At 43.4% G+C, this 20,895-nt stretch overlaps 1 protein-coding gene across 8 annotated transcripts in view; it reads right to left on the reverse strand.

The window, feature by feature from the left end:
- Positions 1 to 20,895, reverse strand: part of eps8a (epidermal growth factor receptor pathway substrate 8a) — a 193,895-nt gene that overhangs the window by 24,467 nt on the left and 148,533 nt on the right. For all 8 annotated transcript variants that reach the window (XM_060843210.1, XM_060843211.1, XM_060843212.1 and 5 more), the window contains one exon: positions 438 to 549. In XM_060843210.1, the coding sequence (XP_060699193.1) occupies positions 438 to 549 (112 nt within the window). The remainder of the gene's footprint in view (positions 1 to 437; positions 550 to 20,895) is intronic.

A 20,895-nucleotide genomic window follows, 5' to 3' on the forward strand; every position in this document is an offset into this window, starting at 1 on the left:
AAAGCAATGAGAAACTCAGCTGATCTGGCAGCATCTGTGGAGGTAAGAGTCACAAAGCAACTGAAATTTTAAACATTTTTCTCTCTTCAGATCATGCCAGCCAGACCTGCTGAGTTTCACAAGCACTTGATGTTCTTACTCATGCAACTTTTTAGCTCTATGTAACAAACTACAAAATGGTTCTCTTTCATTTAAGGCTGAAGAGTTAAATTTATGAGAAAGAATGAAAACAAAAGTCACACCAAGGAAATCTATCTCCATGTTATTAATTTTTATAGGAACCATTTTCAAATGTATTGCCTTAAGTTAAAAATATATCCCAATACAAGAGTACAAATGGCATTGTCAACACCTAAGGTGTGTGTAAATATGATTATGAAATGTTCACATTAACAAAAACCAACAATAAACAAAACAGCATACAGGATTAATCTTACCTCTAGCAGATCATCTTTCATTACAGAGAGTTCATTGTTGTTTCTTGCGACAAAATCATACTTCGATTTGGCAAATTTCTTAGGTTCCACTTTAACATGACTTTGATAATTTCTTTTAAAATTAAATTAAAAATATCATATGACTTGCAGAACTTGATTTAAACCAAAATAACAACGCAAAATTGTCATAAGCAATATAATATTAAACATTAACGTAAGACAAGGCAAACTATATCTACTGCATCCTTGATATATTAAAATGAGAGCCCATATTTTAATTTGTGCTAAGTTAAAATGACTAAAGACCAGTTGTTGAGCCATCAAGCTCATCTGTTGCACAACTTGTACAATCTATCCCAGTTGTGGACTCAACTTTTTTTTTAAAAAACATTCGGAACTCTCAATGGAGTAAGTCCTATTCTCAGAAGCAATCATTTCTTTATAACATTCACCCTAAATGCATGACTGAACTTGACCTGCACTTATGAGTTTGATTGCAATGGAAGCCACAGATTGATTTCCATGCATGTGTCAGCAATAGGACTTACTTTGCAAGGTGTCAACGCTATTTCATTACCAATAAAACCAGATATAAACACTAAATTATTCAAGCATTTTTAAATCTAATGAGATTAATTTGGAATGGACAAACATGGCAAATAGAAAAAGGTCTCAATCTGCAGCTGTGTAACAACCTACAACTGACAAGTAAATATTTGAGGTGTTGTGAAATGCTTCTGTGGAAGACTGCAGCACACTTCATCAAAGGTCAATTCAATGCTGTAGGCATTATATTGAAATTTGCAGCTAAACAATTAAGCTTTCAAAAAACTCAATGGAAAATGAGAAAATAACTGAAGTACCATCTCTGCAACAGAAATTCAACATTACTGATCTAACATTTAGCTTGCCAAAACGATTTATGAGCATTCAGGCCAATACAAACTTCCAAATTTTTCCTGTTAAATTCAAGCTTTGGTTTTGTTAAATGCATATCTGCTAAGTTACAAGTACTATGGAAAGCAGTGTTGACTTTGTTCAAAAGAGGCAGCACCAGCATAAATCAAGAGATTCTTAAGCAGCAGCAGAGAGCAGTTGCTCATGTTAGAAAATGGAGCAGGTAATTAGAAGTTCAAGCATATGCCAAAAATACAAAGCAAGCTATTATCAGAGAGCACTAAAGGAACTGAGAATGTAAATTGCTAAGCTTCTAAAGGTTCATATCAGAAGTTAATTGCAGTGTGTGCCAAGCTGTAAGGTATTACATGCCTGAAAATTACCATGCATGTGAATGACAATTCCATTAAAGCCTTTATTAATGAAACAAAATACCTCAACTACATTGTTTATGAACATCACTATGCTTCATCTTAAAAACACTGATTTAAGTAAATCTCAAGCAGTATTGGCCATAGTTTATTTCTGTATATCCTATAATCAAGGTCTCTGATTTATATACCTGATCCATGTGCAAACGGAGCACTCGACAAGTCAGAATGAGTTTGGTTTGCAGTTTGAAAAGACAACCTGTTTGAAAGGCTTTGTGATGTGTGCCTTGCAGATCAAGAACATGGAGCAGGGGATCCAAGATGACAGGATCAGAGTAGGTCTGTCTTGCTGAGCTCTGCACACGCAGCCCAGCAGCAGTGATATTTTTACCTCTCCACCTTACCTTTTTCGGAGAAAACTGATGTTAAACGATTGTGAAACCATTTAAACCCACTTGCAGCGGAGCCTCGATTGTCTGAGTGAGATGGGGGGAGGGAGTGCGGGTGGCCGGAAACGAGCAGTAATCTCTAAGTGCCAGCTGTCCAAATGCGTCTTGATTATCTGGCGATTCGCCTCAATGCTGTTTAACTGATAACTGAATGCTGGGATGCCTGGTGCAGTTTTTGCAGGGCCTTGAGATCTTGTTCGGATGGTCTGAAATTTGGATAGTCTGAAATTTGGATAGTCGAAGTTCTACTGTAAATTCTTTTTGAGCAAGCAAGGATGATGAAAGGAAAGCCTCAACACACAGGACACTTGAAGGCATCAGGCATGCTTGCAACTGCAGATACAGCTCCCTTGGCAGCCAAGAAAGAGTTACCTGCGCAACAGAATGTGGCTGAAGAACTTATGATGATCAAGCAGTTGATGGAAGACAAACATACTCATCTGGAGCCGATTTCGATCATGCGACAAAAGCATGAGGAGTTGGAAGAGCAGGAAGTAAGTTGAAGGGGTCGAGTGGCGGCCCACTGTGTTGGAGACAGAGGTTAAGTCCTCGGTGGGGCGGATCCAGGCCCGCGAAAAACAGGTCCAGGCTTTGACAGATCAGGTCAATGATCTAGAAAAATCTAGGTTGGAGAAAAATATGTGGGTCGTTGGGCTGCTGGAGGGAGTGTAAGGTGGGCAGCTAGCAAGAGTTTTGGAAGACTGGCTGCCACAGTTTTTTGACTGGGATGCCAAGATGAAGGTTGACAGCGCTCACCAGGTTGTGGTGCACAGATCCGGTCTGGATCGGAGTCCCTGCCCAGTCCTGGTATGACTTCAAAGCTACAGAGACAAGCAGAGTGCCCTGGAATCTTCTAGATGAATGGGAAAAGATCTCATCAGGAAACTAAATGTTTTTCCAGGTCTTTTCTGTGGAGTTGATCCATAAAGGAAATAATTTGATGTGAACGAGAAAATTAGGGGACCTTGGTATTCAATATTCGATGAGATATCCAACAATGCTTCGTATTACTCACAAGGAGACTATGCAGTCACTTGACTCCTCAGAACAGGCAAAAAATTTCTTGGACACTAAAATAATTTGGATGGATTCATATCATGGACAATAATGTTTGAGTTCTTTTACTCTTGCTATTTTTTTTAATGTTACCCTTTTCTTAAAGAAGCTGCTATTGGTGTGTTTTTTCTTCCGATTAGGATTTGTGTTGATAAATAGTTGGGGTGGGCAGAGTGTTCATTATTTTGTCTGTTTCCTTCTATTGCTCGAGTCCGGTGTACAGATCGAGCTGGAAAGAGGAGTGGAGATGTGAGTAGGAGGTGTAAGTACCCTCTATGGGCAGGGGAAAAGAATTCCCCAGTTAAGTGCCTTTTGTGTTTTGTACTTTGTTTAGTATTTCGGTTTTTCAGAAATAGACTCCACGAGTCTTTTGAATATGCCCAGCGTGCCGCAAGTCTAATTCTTCCTCTCGGCAGATCAAAGGTGGTTGCAAAGGATCATGGTTAGCAGTGTTCTTAAATGGGGCACCTGGAATATTCTAGGGATCCACTCAATAGTTAAAAGGGAAAAGGTTTTGTCAAGCCTTAAAATGGAGATGGTGGATACTGCCGTGCTGCAGGAGACTCACCTTAATGACAAGGAACACCTGAAGTTACAGCAGGGCGGGATTGATCTGGTGTTTTTCTCACCCTTTCACACTCAGGCATGGAGGGATGGCCATACGCATCCGGAAGAATCTTAATTTAATGGATATATTCAAGATAAATATGGTCTATTTGGTATCCTCAAGGCCCTAATACATGGGAGGGAGTATGGTATTTTGAATGTCTATTGTCCTCCGGCCCAACCCCATAAATGTTTGACTAATGTACTAGGCTGATGGCCTTCGCATCACAACATATCATCATTGTAAAGAATTTAATTGCTTTATGGATCTGGTGCTGGATAGAATGCCCAAAGCGCGCGCACCCCCCCCCCCCCCCCACCACTCCCCGCCAAAGCTTTCTTCACAATCTAAACAAACAGTTGGGTGATTTATGCGTGGAACTGGGGTTGGTAGACGTTTGGAGACATCTCCACCCTACGGGCAGGGACTTCATGTTCTTTTCCAATCCTCATAAGTGCCATATAAGGATTGATTTTTTTCCTAACTCCCACAGCTCCTCTGGATTGGGTGGTATCCTGTTCAATTGGGAATATTGCCAGCTCTGATCATGCAGCAGTTATACTTCATGGTCGAGATGAAGGGTAATGCAAACGAGCTCTTGGTACTGGCGATGGATCCCTTCATCCTGAACAACAGCGAGTATTTTTCTAAGGAATTTGAAACATTTTTGGCCAACTGAGGGACAGCTAGTAATCCCTCCATTCTTTGGGAGACTGCTAAGGGTATGCTCAAGGGGTAATTATCTCATCCTCAGCCAGTCAGAAGCGACAGAAGGGAAAGCAGCAGCGTGTCCACAAGGCACGACTGAAGGCAACGGAGAAAGCATATCTTAACCCTTTGAGATCTGCCTTTAACTCCATGCTTACGCATACAGCCAGAAAGAAACTTTCCTTTGTGAAGCAAAGGTTTTTTGAACATGGTGACAGGCCACGTAAATATTTGGCATATCTGGTTAGAAGAATGCCTATTGCTTCTATGCCGAAGCACTCTATTGCTTCTATGAGGAAAGGGAATGGTACACTTACGTCAAAAGCTAAAAAAATCAATGCAACATTTCTGAGGTTCTATTCTGAATTGTATCAGTCTGAATGTTGAGAATAGATGGGATACAATGGAGATTTTTTAAGAACTTGGATCTTCTGGGGATGTCTGCCGAGCAGGCATCTCTCCTTAGTACTCCATTAACAGCATGAGATATATAGAAGGCAGTGGAGGTAACTTCAAAGTGCAAAGGCACCTGGCCTTGATGGTCTTCCCAGTGAGCTATAAGGAATTTGTAAACATACTATCAAGAACAATGCTAGACACGTATAACTATTCATATAGCCGTGACTGCCTCCCACCATCCTAGACATCCCAAACATAGCCTGGAAATGCTACAACTCTAGTCTGTCGGATGGATCAGTTCTTGTCCAACAAGTGCAGGAGGGTTTCCTGACACAGTATGTCGAAGGGCTGACAAGAGGGGAGGCCATACTGGATCCAGTACTTGGTAATGAGCGAGGCCGGGTGCTTGATTTAGTGATAGGTGGACACGTTGGAGAGAGTGACCATAATTCGGTTAAGTTTAGTTTAGCAATGAAAAGGGGTAGGTACATGCCACAGGGCAAGAGTTATAAATGGGGGGGGGGGGGGGAGTAATTATAATGTGATTACGCAAGACTTAGGAGGCATAAAATGGGGCAGCAAAACGCAGGGGATGGAGACAACTGAAATGTGGAGCTGGTTTACAGAACAGATATTGTATGTCTTTAATAGCTATGTCCCTGTCAGGCAGACAGGAAGTAATAAGGTAAGGAAACCATGGTTTACTAAAGAAATTGTATCTTTTGTTAAGCCAAAAAGGGAGGCTTGTGACTTTGAGGCGAGATGGTTCAGATGAAGCGGTGGAGAGTTAAAGTAGCTAGGAAAGATTTAAAAAGAGCAGCAAGGAGGGGACTTGAGCAGTCTTTAGTAGGTAGAATAACAGAACCTTAAAGCTTTCTATAGATATGCGACGAATAAAAGGATGACGAGGGCAGGTGTAGGGCCAGTCAAAGACAGAAGTGGGAAGTTGTGTGTGGACCCTGTGAAGATCGAAGAAGTGATAAACGAATATTTCTCATTGGTTTTCACTCAGGAAAAGAATAATATTGTAGAGGAGAAGACAGAGATATGGGCTATTACACTTGAAAGGATAGAGGTTAGTAAGGGGGTGTTATCAATTCTAGAAGGTATGAAAATAGCTAAGTCCCCTGGGCTGGATGGGGTTTTTTCCGAGAACTCTCTGGCAAGCTAGGGAGGAGATGGCAGAGTACTTGGCTTTGATCTTAGAGTCATCATTGTCTACAGGTTTAATACCAGAGGACTGGAAGTTTGCAAATGTTCTGCCCTTCTTCTTGAAGGGCAGTAGAGATGACCCATCTAATTATAGACCAGAGAACCTTAATCTATTGTAGGAAAGTTTTGGAAAGGATTATGAGAGATAGGATTTATAATCACCTAGCAAGCAATTTGATTGGAAATAGTCAACATGGATTCATCAAGGACAAGTCGTGTCTCACAAACCACAAGGTGACCAAGCACATGGATGAGGGTAGGGCAGTTGACGTGGTGTACATGGACTTCAGTAAAGCCTTTGATAAGGTTGCACATGAAGGCATGGGATTGAAGGTGATTTAGCAGATTGGGTATAAGCTATCTTTCTGTAAGAAGGCAAGGAGTGTTGGTTGATGGAAAATATTCAACCTGGAGTCTGGTTACTAGTGGTGTGCCACAAGGATCTGTTTTGGGACCACTGCTGTTTGTCATTTTTATAAACGACTTGGATGCAGGCATAAGTGGATGGGTTAGTAAGTTTGCAAATGATACTCAAGTCGGTGGAGTGGTGGAAAAATGTTGCAGGGAGACTTGGATAAACTTCAGAACTGGGCTGAAAGGTGACAAATGGAATTCAGTGCAGATAAATGTGAGGGGATTCACTTTGGAAAGAATAACAGGAAGGCAGAATACTGGGTCAATGGAAAGATTCTTGGTAATTAGTGTTGATGTGCAGAGAGAGTTTGATCTAGATTAGAGTGGTGCTGGAAAAGCTCACAGCAGGTCAGGTGGCATTCCGCTCCTCGGACGCTGTCTGACCTGCTGTGCTTTTCCAGCACCACTCTAATCTAGAGCTTGATCTTGGGAAATAAGGCAGGGCAGGTGACTGAGGTGTCAGTGGGGGAGCACTTTGGGACCAGTGACCATAATTCTATTCGTTTCAAAATAGTGATGGAAAAGGATAGACCAGATCTAAAAGTTGAAGTCCTAAATTGGAGAAAGGCCAATTTTGACGGTATTAGGCAAGAAGTTCCAAAAGCTGATTGGGGGCAGATGTTCACAGGTGAAGGAACGGCTGGAAAATGGGAAGCCTTCAGAAATGAGATAACAAGAATCCAGAGAAAATATATTCCTGTCAGGGTGAAAGGGAAGGCTGGTAGGTATAGGGAATGCTGGATGACTCAAGAAATGGAGGGTTTGGTTAAGAAAAAGGAGGAAGCATGTGTCAGGTATAGACAGGATAGATCGAGTGAATCCTTAGAAGAGTATAAAGAAAGTAGGAGTATACTTAAGAGGGAAATCAGGAGGGCAAAACGGGGACATGAGATAGCTTTGGCAAATAGAATTAAGGAGAATTCGAAGGAGTTTTACAAATATATTAAGGACAAAAGGGTAACGAGGGAGAGAATAGGACCCCTCAAAAAAATCAGCAAGGTGGCCTTTGTGTGGAGCCACAGAAAATGGGGGAGACACTAAATGAATATTTTGCATCAGTATTTACTGTGGAAAAAGATATGTAAGATATAGACTGTAGGGAAATAGATGGTGACATCTTGCAAAATGCCCAGATTACAGAGGAGGAAGTGCTGGATGTCTTGAAACGGTTAAAGGTGGATAAATCCCCAGGACCTGATCAGGTGTACCCAAGAACTCTGTGGGAAGCTAGAGTGGTGATTGCTGGCCCTTCTGAGATATTTGTATCGTCGATAGTCACAAGGGAGGTGCCGGAAGACTGCAGGTTGGCAAACGTGGTACTACTGTTTATGAAGAGTGGTAAGGACAAGCCAGGGATCTATAGACCAGTGAGCCGGACCTCTGTGGTGGGCAAGTTGTTGGAGGGAATCCTGAGGGACAGGGTGTACATGTATTTGGAAAGGCAAGGACTGATTCGGGATAGTCAACATGGCTTTGTGCATGGGAAGTCATGTCTCACAAACTTGATTGAGTTTTTTGGTGAAGTAACAAAGAAGATTGATGAGGACAGAGCAGTAGATGTGATCTATATGGACTTCAGTAAGGCATTCGACAAGGTTCCCCATGGGAGACCGATTAGCAAAGTTAGATCTCATGGAATACAGGGAGAACTAGTCATTTGGATACAGAACTGGCTGAAAAGGTAGAAGACAGAGGGTGGTGGTGGAGGGTTGTTTTTCAGACTGGAGGCCTGTGACCAGTGGAGTGCCATAAGGATCGGTGCTGGGCCCTCTCCTTTTTGTCATTTACATAAATGATTTGGATGCGAGCATAAGAGGTAGTTAGTAAGTTTGCAGATGACACCAAAATTGGAGGTGTAGTGGACAGCGAAGAGGGTTACCTCAGATTACAACAGGATCTTGACCAGATGGGCCAATGGGCTGAGAAGTGGCAAATGGAGCTTAATTCAGATAAATGTGAGGTGCTGCATTTTGGGAAAGCAAATCTTAGCAGGACTTATACACTTAATGGTAAGGTCCAAGGGAGTGTTGCTGAACAAAGAGACCTTGGAGTGCAGGTTCATAGCTCCTTGAAAGTGGAGTCGCAGGTAGATAGGATAGTGAAGGCGGCATTTGGTATGCTTTCCTTTATTGGTCAGAGTATTGAGTACAGGAGTTGGGAGATCATGTTGCGGCTGTATAGGACATTTGTTAGGCCACTGTTGGAATACTGCTTGCAATTCTGGTCTCCTTCCTATCGGAAAGATGTTGTGAAACTTGAAAGGGTTCAGAAAAGATTTACAAGGATGTTGCCTGGGTTGGAGGATCTGAGCTACAGGGAGAGGCTGAACAGGCTGGTGCTGTTTTCCCTGGAGCGTCGGAGGCTGAGGGGTGACGGTCCTGTCCCCTTTAGTCCAAGAACTCCCCACCTACGTTCGGGACACCACCCACGCCCTCCACCTCCTCCAGGATTTTCGCTTCCCCGGTCCCCAACGCCTTATTTTCACTATGGACATCCAGTCCCTGTACACCTCCATCCCCCATCACGAAGGACTCAAAGCCCTCCGCTTCTTCCTTTCCCGCCGCACCAACCAGTACCCTTCCACTGACACCCTCCTTCGACTGACTGAACTGGTCCTCACCCTGAATAACTTCTCTTTTCAATCCTCCCACTTCCTCCAAACTAAAGGAGTTGCCATGGGCACCCGCATGGGCCCCAGCTATGCCTGCCTCTTCGTAGGATATGTGGAACAGTCCATCTTCCGCAACTACACTGGCACCACCCCCCACCTTTTCCTCCGCTACATCGATGACTGTATCGGCGCTGCCTCGTGCTCCCACGAGGAGGTTGAACAGTTCATCAACTTTACTAACACCTTCCATCCCGACCTGAAATTCACCTGGACTGTCTCAGACTCCTCCCTCCCCTTCCTAGACCTTTCCATTTCTATCTCGGGCGACCGACTCAACACAGACATCTATTATAAACCGACTGACTCCCACAGCTACCTGGACTACACCTCCTCCCACCCTGCCCCCTGTAAAAACGCCATCCCATATTCCCAATTCCTTCGTCTCTGCCGCATCTGCTCCCAGGAGGACCAATTCCAACACCGCACAGCCCAGATGGCCTCCTTCTTCAAGGACCGCAGATTCCCCCCAGACGTGATCGACGATGCCCTCCACCGCATCTCCTCCACTTCCCGCTCCTCCGCCCTTGAGCCCCGCTCCTCCAACCGCCACCAAGACAGAACCCCACTGGTTCTCACCTACCACCCCACCAACCTGCGCATACAACGTATTATCCGCCGCCATTTCCGCCACCTCCAAACGGACCCCACCACCAAGGATATATTTCCCTCCCCTCCCCTATCAGCGTTCCGCAAGGACCACTCCCTTCGTGACTCCCTTGTCAGATCCACACCCCCCACCAACCCAACCTCCACCCCCGGCACCTTCCCCTGCAACCGCAGGAAATGTAAAACTTGCGCCCACACCTCCACACTCGCTTCCCTCCAAGGCCCCAAGGGATCCTTCCATATCCGCCACAAGTTCACCTGTACCTCCACACACATCATCTATTGCATCCGCTGCACCCGATGTGGCCTCCTCTATATTGGTGAGACAGGCCGCTTACTTGCGGAACGCTTCAGAGAACACCTCTGGGCCGCCCGAACCAACCAACCCAATCACCCCGTGGCTCAACACTATAACTCCCCCTCCCACTCCACCGAGGACATGCAGGTCCTTGGACTCCTCCACCGGCAGAACACAACTACACGACGGCTGGAGGAGGAGCGCCTCATCTTCCGCCTGGGAACCCTCCAACCACAAGGTATGAATTCAGATTTCTCCAGTTTCCTCATTTCCCCTCCCCCCACCTTGTCTCAGTCGGTTCCCTCAACTCAGCACCGCCCTCCTAACCTGCAATCCTCTTCCTGACCTCTCCGCCCCCACCCCACTCCGGCCTATCACCCTCACCTTGACCTCCTTCCACCTATCCCACCTCCATCGCTCCTCCCCCTAGTCCCTCCTCCCTACCTTTTATCTCAGCCTGCTTGGCTCTCTCTCTCTTATTCCTGATGAAGGGCTTATGCTCGAAACGTCGAATTCTCTATTCCTGAGATGCTGCCTAACCTGCTGTGCTTTGACCAGCAACACATTTGCAGTTATAGAGGTTTACAAAATTATGAGGGGCATATATAGGATAAATAGGCAAAGTCTTTTCCCTGGGTTCGGGGAGTCCAGAACTAGAGGGCATAGGTTTAGGGCAAGGGGAAAGATATAAAAGAGACCTAAGGGGCAACTTTTTCACGCAGGGGGTGATACGTGTATGGAATGAGCTGCCAGAGGATGTGGTGGAGGCTGGTACAATTGCAACATTCACAAGGCATTTGGATGAGTATATGAATAGGAAGGGTTTGGAGGAATATGGGCCAGGTGCTGGCAGGTGGAATGAGATTGAGTTGGGATATCTGGTCGGCATGGATGGGTTGGACCAAAGGGTCTGTTTCCATGCTGTACATCTCTATGACTATGACTATCTGCAGTCCTCCACTTTTACCTAGAGATCTTGGTGTCCACGTACATAGATCCCTGAAAGTTGCCACCCAGATTAATAGTGCTGTTAAGGCATACGTTGTGTTAGATTTTTTTGGTAGAGAGATTGCGTTCCGGAGCCATGATGTCATGCTGCAACTGTACAAAATGCTAGTGTGGCCTCACTTGGAATACGGTGTACAGTTCTGGTCGTCCATGACATTAAAGGCGTGGAAGCATTGGAAAATGTGCAGAGGACTTTTACCAAGATGCTGCCTGGTCTGGAGCAAAGGTCTTATGAGGAAAGGCTGAGGGACTTGGGTCTGTTCTCACTGGAGAGAAGGCAGCTAAGAGCCGATTTGATAGAGACATACAAGATAATCAGAGGATTAGATAGGATGGACAGTGAGTATCTTTTTCCTAGGATGATGGCATCGGCTTGTTTGAGGGGGCATAGCTGCAAATTGAGGGGTGATCGATTTAAAACAGATGTCAGAGGCAGGTTCTTTAAGCAGAGTGGTAAAGGCGTGGAATGCCCTGCCTGCCAATGTAGTTAACTCAGCCATATTAGGGGGCATTAAACAGTCCTTGGATAAATATATGGATGATGAAGGGATACTGTAGGGTGATGGGTTTACATTAGTTCACAGGTTGACGCAACAGAGGGCCGAAGGGCTCGCTGTGCAATGTATTGTTCTATATTCCATGATGAGAGAAGCTAATATCTCTCTTACCCTCAGGAAATGGAAGGCCCTGGAGGACTGTGCTTCTTATAAACCTATCTCACTTCAATTTGGATTCTAAAATTTTGTCCATGACTTTGGCATTGAGGTTGAAAGGGGTTTTGCCCTCTATTATTGAAGATGATCAGACAGGCTTTATAAAGTGTCACAGATCCTCTAATGTTAGGAGGTTGTTCAACATGATTCAAGGGTGCCAGCAACAATCAGTTCAAGGGTTCGAGGTGTCTTTGAAATGCCTTCTCCACATCCATCAAGTGGAATGGCCATGGATCTTTTAAAGTCAAGTGTGGGGTGCTGGAAAAGCACAGCAGATCAGGCAGCATCAAAGGCGCAGAAGAATCGTATCTCTTTTATACTCTGGAGTCGTTTGGCCTGGGTGAAGTATTCACTCGATGGGTAAGGATCCTTTACAGTGATCCTCTGGCAGCAATTCTCAAATGGAATATGGTCTCACAATTTTAACACAGGTAGGGGCAGTCAGTAAGGCTGTCCTCTTTCACCTTTTCTTTTCACGTTGGTGACTGCTGTTGGCGGACGTCATTTGTAGGGACCCTAATATAGCTGTTCCAAAGGTGGGGTCAAATGTGTATAGGATTACCCTACGTACGTACCAAGTTCTTGCTCTTCTTTCAAACCCAGCAGTCTCAATACCCTGCTTGATACGTTGTATTAATTCATTTGCTTTACTCTCGGGTTACAAGATCAATTTTTCTAAGTCAGAGCCTCTGCCAATGGGGGTGTCTTAGAGGAACACCTGATGTGGAAGGTAGGTTCCCCTTTAAGTGAGCACAGGGTGGTTTTCTTGACTTGGGTCTGTTACCCCTAGCTATGATCAGTTATTCAAGCTAATTTTGTTCATTTGTTTGACAAAATTAAACCAGACCTTCAAAGATGGGGGGGGGCCTTCCAATATTATGGTTGGGTCAAGTTGCTTGTATCAAAATGCTCTTCCTTGCTTGTTGCACCCATTGCAGATGCTCCCTTTGCTCTTTCCTAAGCAAACATTTTGGAAATTCAAAGGGTGGTTTAGTTCTTTTATTCGGCATTATAAATAGTCGCTTATTAAACTTACAAAACTGCAGCTGCCCCAGGAATTGGGGGGGAGTGGACCTCCTGGCCACTACAAGATATCAACTGAGCTTCCTCCTCGCTTTTCTAAGTGACTGGGCCTGTGGGAACTCTATATCAACGTGGTTGGACATCCAGGCCTCCCAGATGGTGTCCTCTTATTAGCCTGTTTTTTTTTGCCATAATGAGGACAGTTGCAGAACATAGCTATAATCCAATAGTTACTAACATGGTCAAAGCATGGAGGGCAATCAGGCAGATGGAGAGTAATATGTCTAAAACATCTTGATTTACTCCTTAGTTGGCACAAGCTGGGTTTCTGGTCAGGGGCAATGGATCCCGGGTTTAAACTTGGGACGGATAGGGGACTCTCTTGTTTGGGTGATCTGTTGGAGGGTGAAATGTTGATCAAATAACTTGGAAAATGGATTGACAAGTAGGGACCTCTTCGATTTCTTTCAGATTAGTGATTTTATCCAAAAGGAGTCCACGATCTTGACTAAGTCTTAGAGATCTGATATAGGAAGGGTGCTCTTTCGGTGAGTACTCTCTATCATTTGTTTAGAGTCTGTGCGAGGTCTGGGAGAGAGTTAGGAGTTGATATCATTTTTGGAAACATGGGAGGGCATTTGTGAGAATGCGAGGAGGATTTTGCAATGTAATAGGATACATGCTATACAGTTAAAGATTCTTCATAGGGCTCATCTGGTCCCAGACCATCTTGCGAAATTTAAGCAAGGAGCATCCGTATTGTGCTCCAAATGTAAAATAAACATGGGTACCTCATTCATTGTCAGTGGTCCTGCCACAGTGCTCCAATATGCATGGTCTGGGGGACCAAAGTCAAGGTGGATCCTGTCTCTTTGCACCTGGGTTTTCTGAATTTACCTCCCTTTGATGTACATGGGAAAAAGCTTTTTAAACATTCTCACTTTTTGAGACAGGAAGAACATCCTGATGTTTTTTTTTAGATTAGACTTACAGTGTGGAAACAGGCCCTTCGGCCCAACAAGTCCACACCGACCCGCCGAAGCGAAACCCACCCATACCCCTACATTACCCCTTACCTAACACTACGGGCAATTTTAGCATGGCCAATTCACCTGACCCGCACATCTTTGGACTGTGGGAGGAAACCGGAGCACCCGGAGGAAACCCACGCAGACACGGGGAGAACGTGCAAACTCCACACAGTCAGTCGCCTGAGTCGGGAATTGAACCCGGGTCTTCAGGCGCTGTGAGGCAGCAGTGCTAACCACTGTGCCACCGTGCCACACCCATGTGCTGGGTGTCTGAGAACCACTGAAATAACCTTCAATTTTGACATTTTAGGAATGGCTTGAAAATTTATTGACAGATTAGCAAATTAAGGATTTTTTTTTAAGATTGCCAAGTGGTTTGCTTACTGTTGAATAGGTAAAGTCACCATAGTCTCAGAGGAACACATTGGGCTGCTCTCAATAGAGATACAACTGATGGGGAGTTTAACCGGAGGGTCACCATGTCTCAGGTGAGAGGCGAGGTTGAGAAGGTGGTTGTTCATGGTGACCTTAGCTGGTGTAGGAATTGAACCTGCCCGGTTAGCATTAGTCTTCCTAACAAAAGGCCTTAGCTTATGGAAACAAAAAGCTGTAAGTGTCAAAATTCCATTGAATTTTGTTTTTTTCCTGAAAATCTGTGCACAGATATGATTTAGAATTGGTGTGCGTACTAGTAGATAATTTGCGTGAATAAAGTATTTTTTGCAATAAAAAACTCAAACTATCAGGAAAGCCTTAGCCAATATTTAGGAAGATTTGAAAAGACGCATGAAACAAAGGGCAAGGAAATGTTTGGAGAGTGAGCTGAACTGGCCAAACCCCTCAATGTTCAATAGAAAGCTTAGCAAAACATTATTAGCTTTGCTAAAAGTAGCCTCTTTTAAAAAAGTTCACATAATTGCTAAGATAATTGACACATCTTCAGCAAAAACTTATTTCAAATACAAAACATTTGAGATTCTACCTTGTACAAGTCATTCAAAACTTTTCCTAATAATTTTACTGTATCAGATTTCTCCTCCAATCCATTTTTACTTTTCTCCCTTGCTTACTTTGAAAGGGCTATTGCAGGTTTCACATATGGGAGTTATCCTCTGATACCTCATCATTGGACAGTTCTCCATAAGTCTCCACAGCAATTGTCAATGGGGTCTTTGAGCCACAAAATTAGATTTGCAGACTTTGTAGTGTTGTCATTCAACAGAATCTAAATTAGGAACCCAGGCTGTTGTTTTGCTTTCTAGAATTTTGTTAACTCCACCAACTACTTTCAAATAGTCATGACTCAAGCAAACTATCAGCATTGCCAGGTTTTAAATCAACAGATAAAACTATGTCAAAGGCATGCAATTTATGGCACAGAATCACACTGTTCAGTTGGTAACATTGTTGCATCTCAGCATTTGGTTCCATACTTTCTCCTTTCAAATCCTAATTATTGACTAAGAGTTTCCAGTCTCCACATCATTGGAGATCAACATTCAACCCAGATGTGCGTCAGGTCACCTCAGAGGGGAGACTAACTCTACAGAAAAAGTATGGGTAATTTGAACTTCTGCCAAAATGATTTCCCCATTCTCTGTAGCCTCCAATTAAGCTTCAAGGGCTGACTTAGAACCAGACTCAGAACAATTCTGACTGATTTACCAAAAGAGTTTACACAACAAATAAAAAAGATTCTCACTCCAACTCCTGAATATCTGCAAAACTGACATCTCTGAACACCCAATTAAGCCCCAGCATCTAACTCCCTGCTGACTCATTCTAAAACCAAAATGACAATCCTCACCATTAAATTCTCCATTCCATACCTGGCCAAACCAGATACCGCCATATAATTTCCTCCCATTGCAACACCTCTGTTCCGACGCCCCTGACAGTGGAAACATTGAGAAAATTTTGTTTAAGGGTGAGGCAACAGAGCCATGGTTAGTGTTTGATTTTAGAATAGGAGGATGCATGCAACGGTGTCCCCAGTGACCAATCTGACCTTGAAAATCCTTCACAATCGCCACTGTACTCAAAAGTACTCAAAAGCTGAGCTGTGGGCTTTTGAACCCCTACATTCAGTAGTACTGAATTACAAACGGCACAAGACTTCAGAAGACATAAACACCCTTACTGGAAAGAGCTACTCAAATGCCTTCGGACATCCCTAAGCTCTCACTAGATAATGCTCTCACAGTTTAACAGCTTTTATGAGCACAGTCAAAATCTGTATTTCCTTCACCAAGTAACAATAAACAGTTAAACTTCTCTTCCATGAACTCCCCCAAACTGTCCCAAGTGACTGACTGAAAATGTTGCAGTAAGGTCCAGCCCTATTGCTAGATAGAATTAGATGTCGAAAGTTAGCAACTCTTGGTATTGTCAGTTTCATAAACGTTATTAGTGATAGGGTGTTGGCTTGCTCCGGACCCAAAAAAACATACAAATTCATGATCTCAGTTTTAGTTGGCTTAAACGCAGCTGGACATGAAGGATGCAAAATAAATTTGCCAGAATAATGCTAAGGCTTAGGAGATTTCAGCTATTCAGAGACTGTGGAATTGGAGCTGTTCTTCTGCGGACAGAGAAAACAGATTTAATAGAATGCTCAAAATCATGAAGCTTATTGATAGAATACAGAGGATCTATTTCTGGTACTAGCTCTGCTGATAAACAGAAGACACGAAAAAGAACCACAGGTGATTTGACTTCTTTCTTTTAAAAATGGGGGTTAGTCTTAAAAATCAAAAAATGCACTGCCTAAAAAGGCACTGGAACCAAACGCATTCAGTCTTCAAATGGAAAATGGATAAACAGTGAAGGCAAAATCCCTAACAGGGCAAATGAGAAAAAAAAAAGCAGTGAGATAGGATTAATGGGGTAGTTCTACCAAGAGTCATCACAGCCACAATGGATTGAATGATCATGTCTATGCTGCACCATACTACAGTTCAAGTACTGGAAGCCACACAGAACAGTCTCAAACCTGATCCTTTAAGTCAAATTATTAGAAAAACAGATAAACAGATGAAACTTGAGCACTGCTTTTTTAGGTTAAAAAGCCCAAGAGGTGGTCTTAAGCAGATATTTAATGATAAGGGAATGAAAAATTCAGGAAATAAAGTTAAACTGAAAGAGGATGTAGATTCAAATGTTTGAAGAGTACACTGTAGACTGATGCTACATTATACGAAAACATTATACTCTTAGTCAAATGGTCAATACAAAATGTTATTTGACTATTTGCTTCTCGAGAAATAATTGCATTTAATGATGTGAAACATAGCATCTTCATCTATTCAACACTGAGTTGGACAGCCTACCTTTATCTTTTACTGTAAAACAAATGCCTGATTAAATAAGAATTCCAATTAGTGTCTAAGATAATAAGTTGTGTGGAAGAGGTGGTAGAAAATCCTACCAAATTCCTTTAGCTTTTGGTATTCCAAGCAGTGTAATAAACAGGTGACCCACTCTACTTTCAGAGCAACTATATGCAGTTCTGCATGTTGGGTTGCAGTAATATTAGGCTTTTTTTTTTACATTGCTAGGTCCATTTTTTCAATATTCCAGACTGACATGCAAACAGAGCCTGAAATCTCCCTGATACCAGAGTGTTAAGTATTCCACAGCAGTTTAAGTAGTTGAGTACGATATAGTATCATGCATTCAGAGGCAACTTGAGAATCAAGACTGCAGTCATATGTGGGAACTGATTTGCAAGGGATGTTGAAGAATTGTACAACTTCATTCATGACCACAGATTGAAAATTAACTATTAGAATTTAGTAGCCCATTCACTTATTACAAATTAAGTGCTTTGATTACATGCTAAACACCATGATCACTTTTCAAAATTGAGCAGCTCAGTCAAAAATGTTCCCTCAACTGATAAGGTCCTGGGGAGTGTTGCTGAACAAAGACCTTGGAGTGCAGCTTCATAGGATAGTGAAGGCAGCATTTGGTATGCTTTCATTTATTGGTCAGTGCACTGAGTACAGGAGTTGGGAGGTCATGTTGCAGCTGTACAGGACATTGGTTTGGCCACTTTTAGAAGTGTGCACAACTTTATTCCCCTATAGGAATGATCTTATGAAACTTCAAAGGGTTCAGAAAAAAAATTTACAAGCACATGGCCAAGATCAGCAGGTTTGAACTACAGGGAGAGGCTGAATAGGCTAGGGCTGTTTACACAGGACCATCAGAAGCTGAGGGGTGATCTGATAGAGGTCTATAAAATCATGATGGGCATGGATAGGGTAAATAGACAAGGTCTTTTCCCTGGGGTTGGAGTGTCCAGAACTAGAGGGCATAAGGTTTAAGGTGAGAGGGGAAAGAAATAAAACTGACGTAAGGAGCAGCTTTTCCAGAAAAAATGGTGCATGCATGGAATGAGCCATCAGAAGCAGTGGTACAGTTTGGTACAATTACAACATTTAAAAGGGTTCCGGATAGGTACATGACTAGGAAGAGTTTGGAGGGATATGGGGCAAGTGCTGGCAAATGCGACTAGGTTAACTTAGGATCTCTGCTTGGCATGGACAAAGTGGACTGAAGGGTCTGTTTCCTTGTTTATATCCCTATGATTCTATGTCTTTGCTTAGATCAAAGAATTTTCGTACAGGCAACAATAATTAAGCACTTGCTACAATGTCAACCCTTCTCCAATGTATCAGATTGCCTTCGCCCTTTTTTTAAAACTCTCACTTATTATCACTTAGTTTGAAATTCAGGAGCACATGCCAATCAGGAACCAAGGTGGCATCAACTAAAATTATATTAATGAAACCATTAATTTACATCAACTGATCTTCATTTACACCAACATAGCAGCAATTTGAGATACATTTATACTGCAAAACAAGTTGAGAAGAATCCTTTATAGTAACCTCAGCCAGTGTAGGCCAATGGGCTGAGAAGTGGCAGATGGAGTTTAATGCAGATATATGCGAGTGCTGTATTTTGGGAAAGCAAATCTTACCAGGACTTATACACTGAAATGGTAAGGTCCTAGGGAGTGTTGCTGAACAAAAGGATCTTGGAGTGCAGGTTCATAGCTCCTTGAAAGTAGATCGCAGGTGGATAGGAGAGTGAAGGTGGCGTTTGGTATGCTTTCCTTTATTGGTCAGCATATTGTGGCTTTACAGGACATTGGTTAGGCCACTGTTGGAATATTGCACGTAATTCTGGTCTCCTTCCTATCGGAAAGATGTTGTGAAACTTGAAAGGGCTCAGAAAAGATTTACAAGGATGTTGCCAGGGTTGGAGGATTTGAGCTGTGGGGAGAGGCTGAACAGGCTGGGGCTGTTTTCCCTAGAGCATCGGAGGCGGAGGGGTGACCTTATAGAGGTTTACAAAATTATGTCTATTTATCCTATCCATGCCCCTCAAAGTCTTTTCCCTGGGGTCTGGGAGTCCAGAACTAGTGGGCATACGTTTAGGGTGAGAGGGGGAAGATATAAAAAGAGAGACCGAAAGGGCAACTTTTTCACGTAGAGGGTGGTGCATGTATGCAATGAGCTGCCAGAGAAGTGGTGGAGGCTGGTACAATTGCAACATTTAAGAGGCATTTGGAGGGGTATATGAATAGGAATTGTTAAGAGAAATATGGGTTGGGTGCTGATAGGTGGGATGAGATTAAGTTGGGATATCTGGTCGGCATGGACAGGTTGGACTGAAGGGTCTGTTTCCATGCTGTACATTGCTATGACTATAACTCCGTGTTGTTGGTGTCAATCTGAATCGCAAACCAGCTATCCAGCCAACTGAGCTCCCAAACCCAAGTATCATGTAATGAATCATGTCACATAAATCAGAAGGTAAGGTAAGGTATCATCTGATTCTGAAACAAAGCTGAACGTGAATCCCTCCTTCCCATTTCAATGTTAGGCTGCTTTCACACTATAATTTCAGCAGCAGTACCAACCAAAATCACTCTACACCCAAGTAATATGGTTACAATGGCAATGCAACATTAATAAATCAGGAAAGAGCAAAATTGGAGAAGTAGCACATAATAGCCTTTTTTGGTTAATAAGTTTGCTTTCAGACCTTGAATAGAATGCTGGCATAAAGCATTTTGAAGATGGTGGCCAGACAGGTTGAAGGCAGCCTTATGTTAAACACAAGCATTCAGAGAAAAACAGAGGCAGGAGTAGGCATCTAAATCCAGTACAGAAGAACCTTGATTATCCGAATTTCGGATTTACTTAAGGAGATCTCAAAGTCCCAATAGAAACATTACATCAAAGAATTGTTTCCAATACTGTTCGCATCTTTTTTTACAATGATTAAAAATGAACTTGACTTACTGAAATGCTGCCAAGATCAGTCCTGGACATGGATGGGAGCCCAGGCACCGTGCCCAAATAACTGACCCCCACCCTCACCCCATCTGCTCTCTCGGCGCCCACACTTTCCCAGTGTTCTTCATAGAGGTGTACCGTAAATTCCCCTTCCCCAGATAATCTCTCCAACAGTGTCCGTACAAGCCAAAGATGGAACCTGTCAAAACGCTGCAGTAAAAAGTTATGCATTTGGCTGTGAGCATGCCATTTTGAGACTTCTGCCCACCAAAGGCAGCAGCAGGTTTTCTGCTGTTGCCCAGTCCGGCTGCCCTGGGGGTGTGGTGTCAGATGGTGGGCAGGGTTGGGGGGGTTCAGACTGAGGGAGTGGGGTTGAGGAGTCAGACTGGGACTCATGCTCAGTGTGCTGCTGCCTTGTCTTCTGAAGGGGGAGCAGATATAACAAGTGCTTGCTGCGTCAACCCCATTGAGCCGATAGAGACAGAGACAGTGGCGGGGTGGGGAGTTGCTTCAGCAATGCTGCAGGTTCCTTAGACAGAGGGGGAGCAAGGCAGGCAGAGCGAGGAAAAAACAAAGTTCAGAAAACTCCAAGCCCCAGAGGACAGACATAGAATCAATTAACTGAAAAATCAATTAACCAAGTGAAATAGTGCCCACTCATCTTGTTCTGATAATCGAGGTTCC

This window comes from Hemiscyllium ocellatum, chromosome 23 (genome assembly GCF_020745735.1).
Source record: "Hemiscyllium ocellatum isolate sHemOce1 chromosome 23, sHemOce1.pat.X.cur, whole genome shotgun sequence".
NCBI lineage: Eukaryota > Metazoa > Chordata > Chondrichthyes > Orectolobiformes > Hemiscylliidae > Hemiscyllium > Hemiscyllium ocellatum.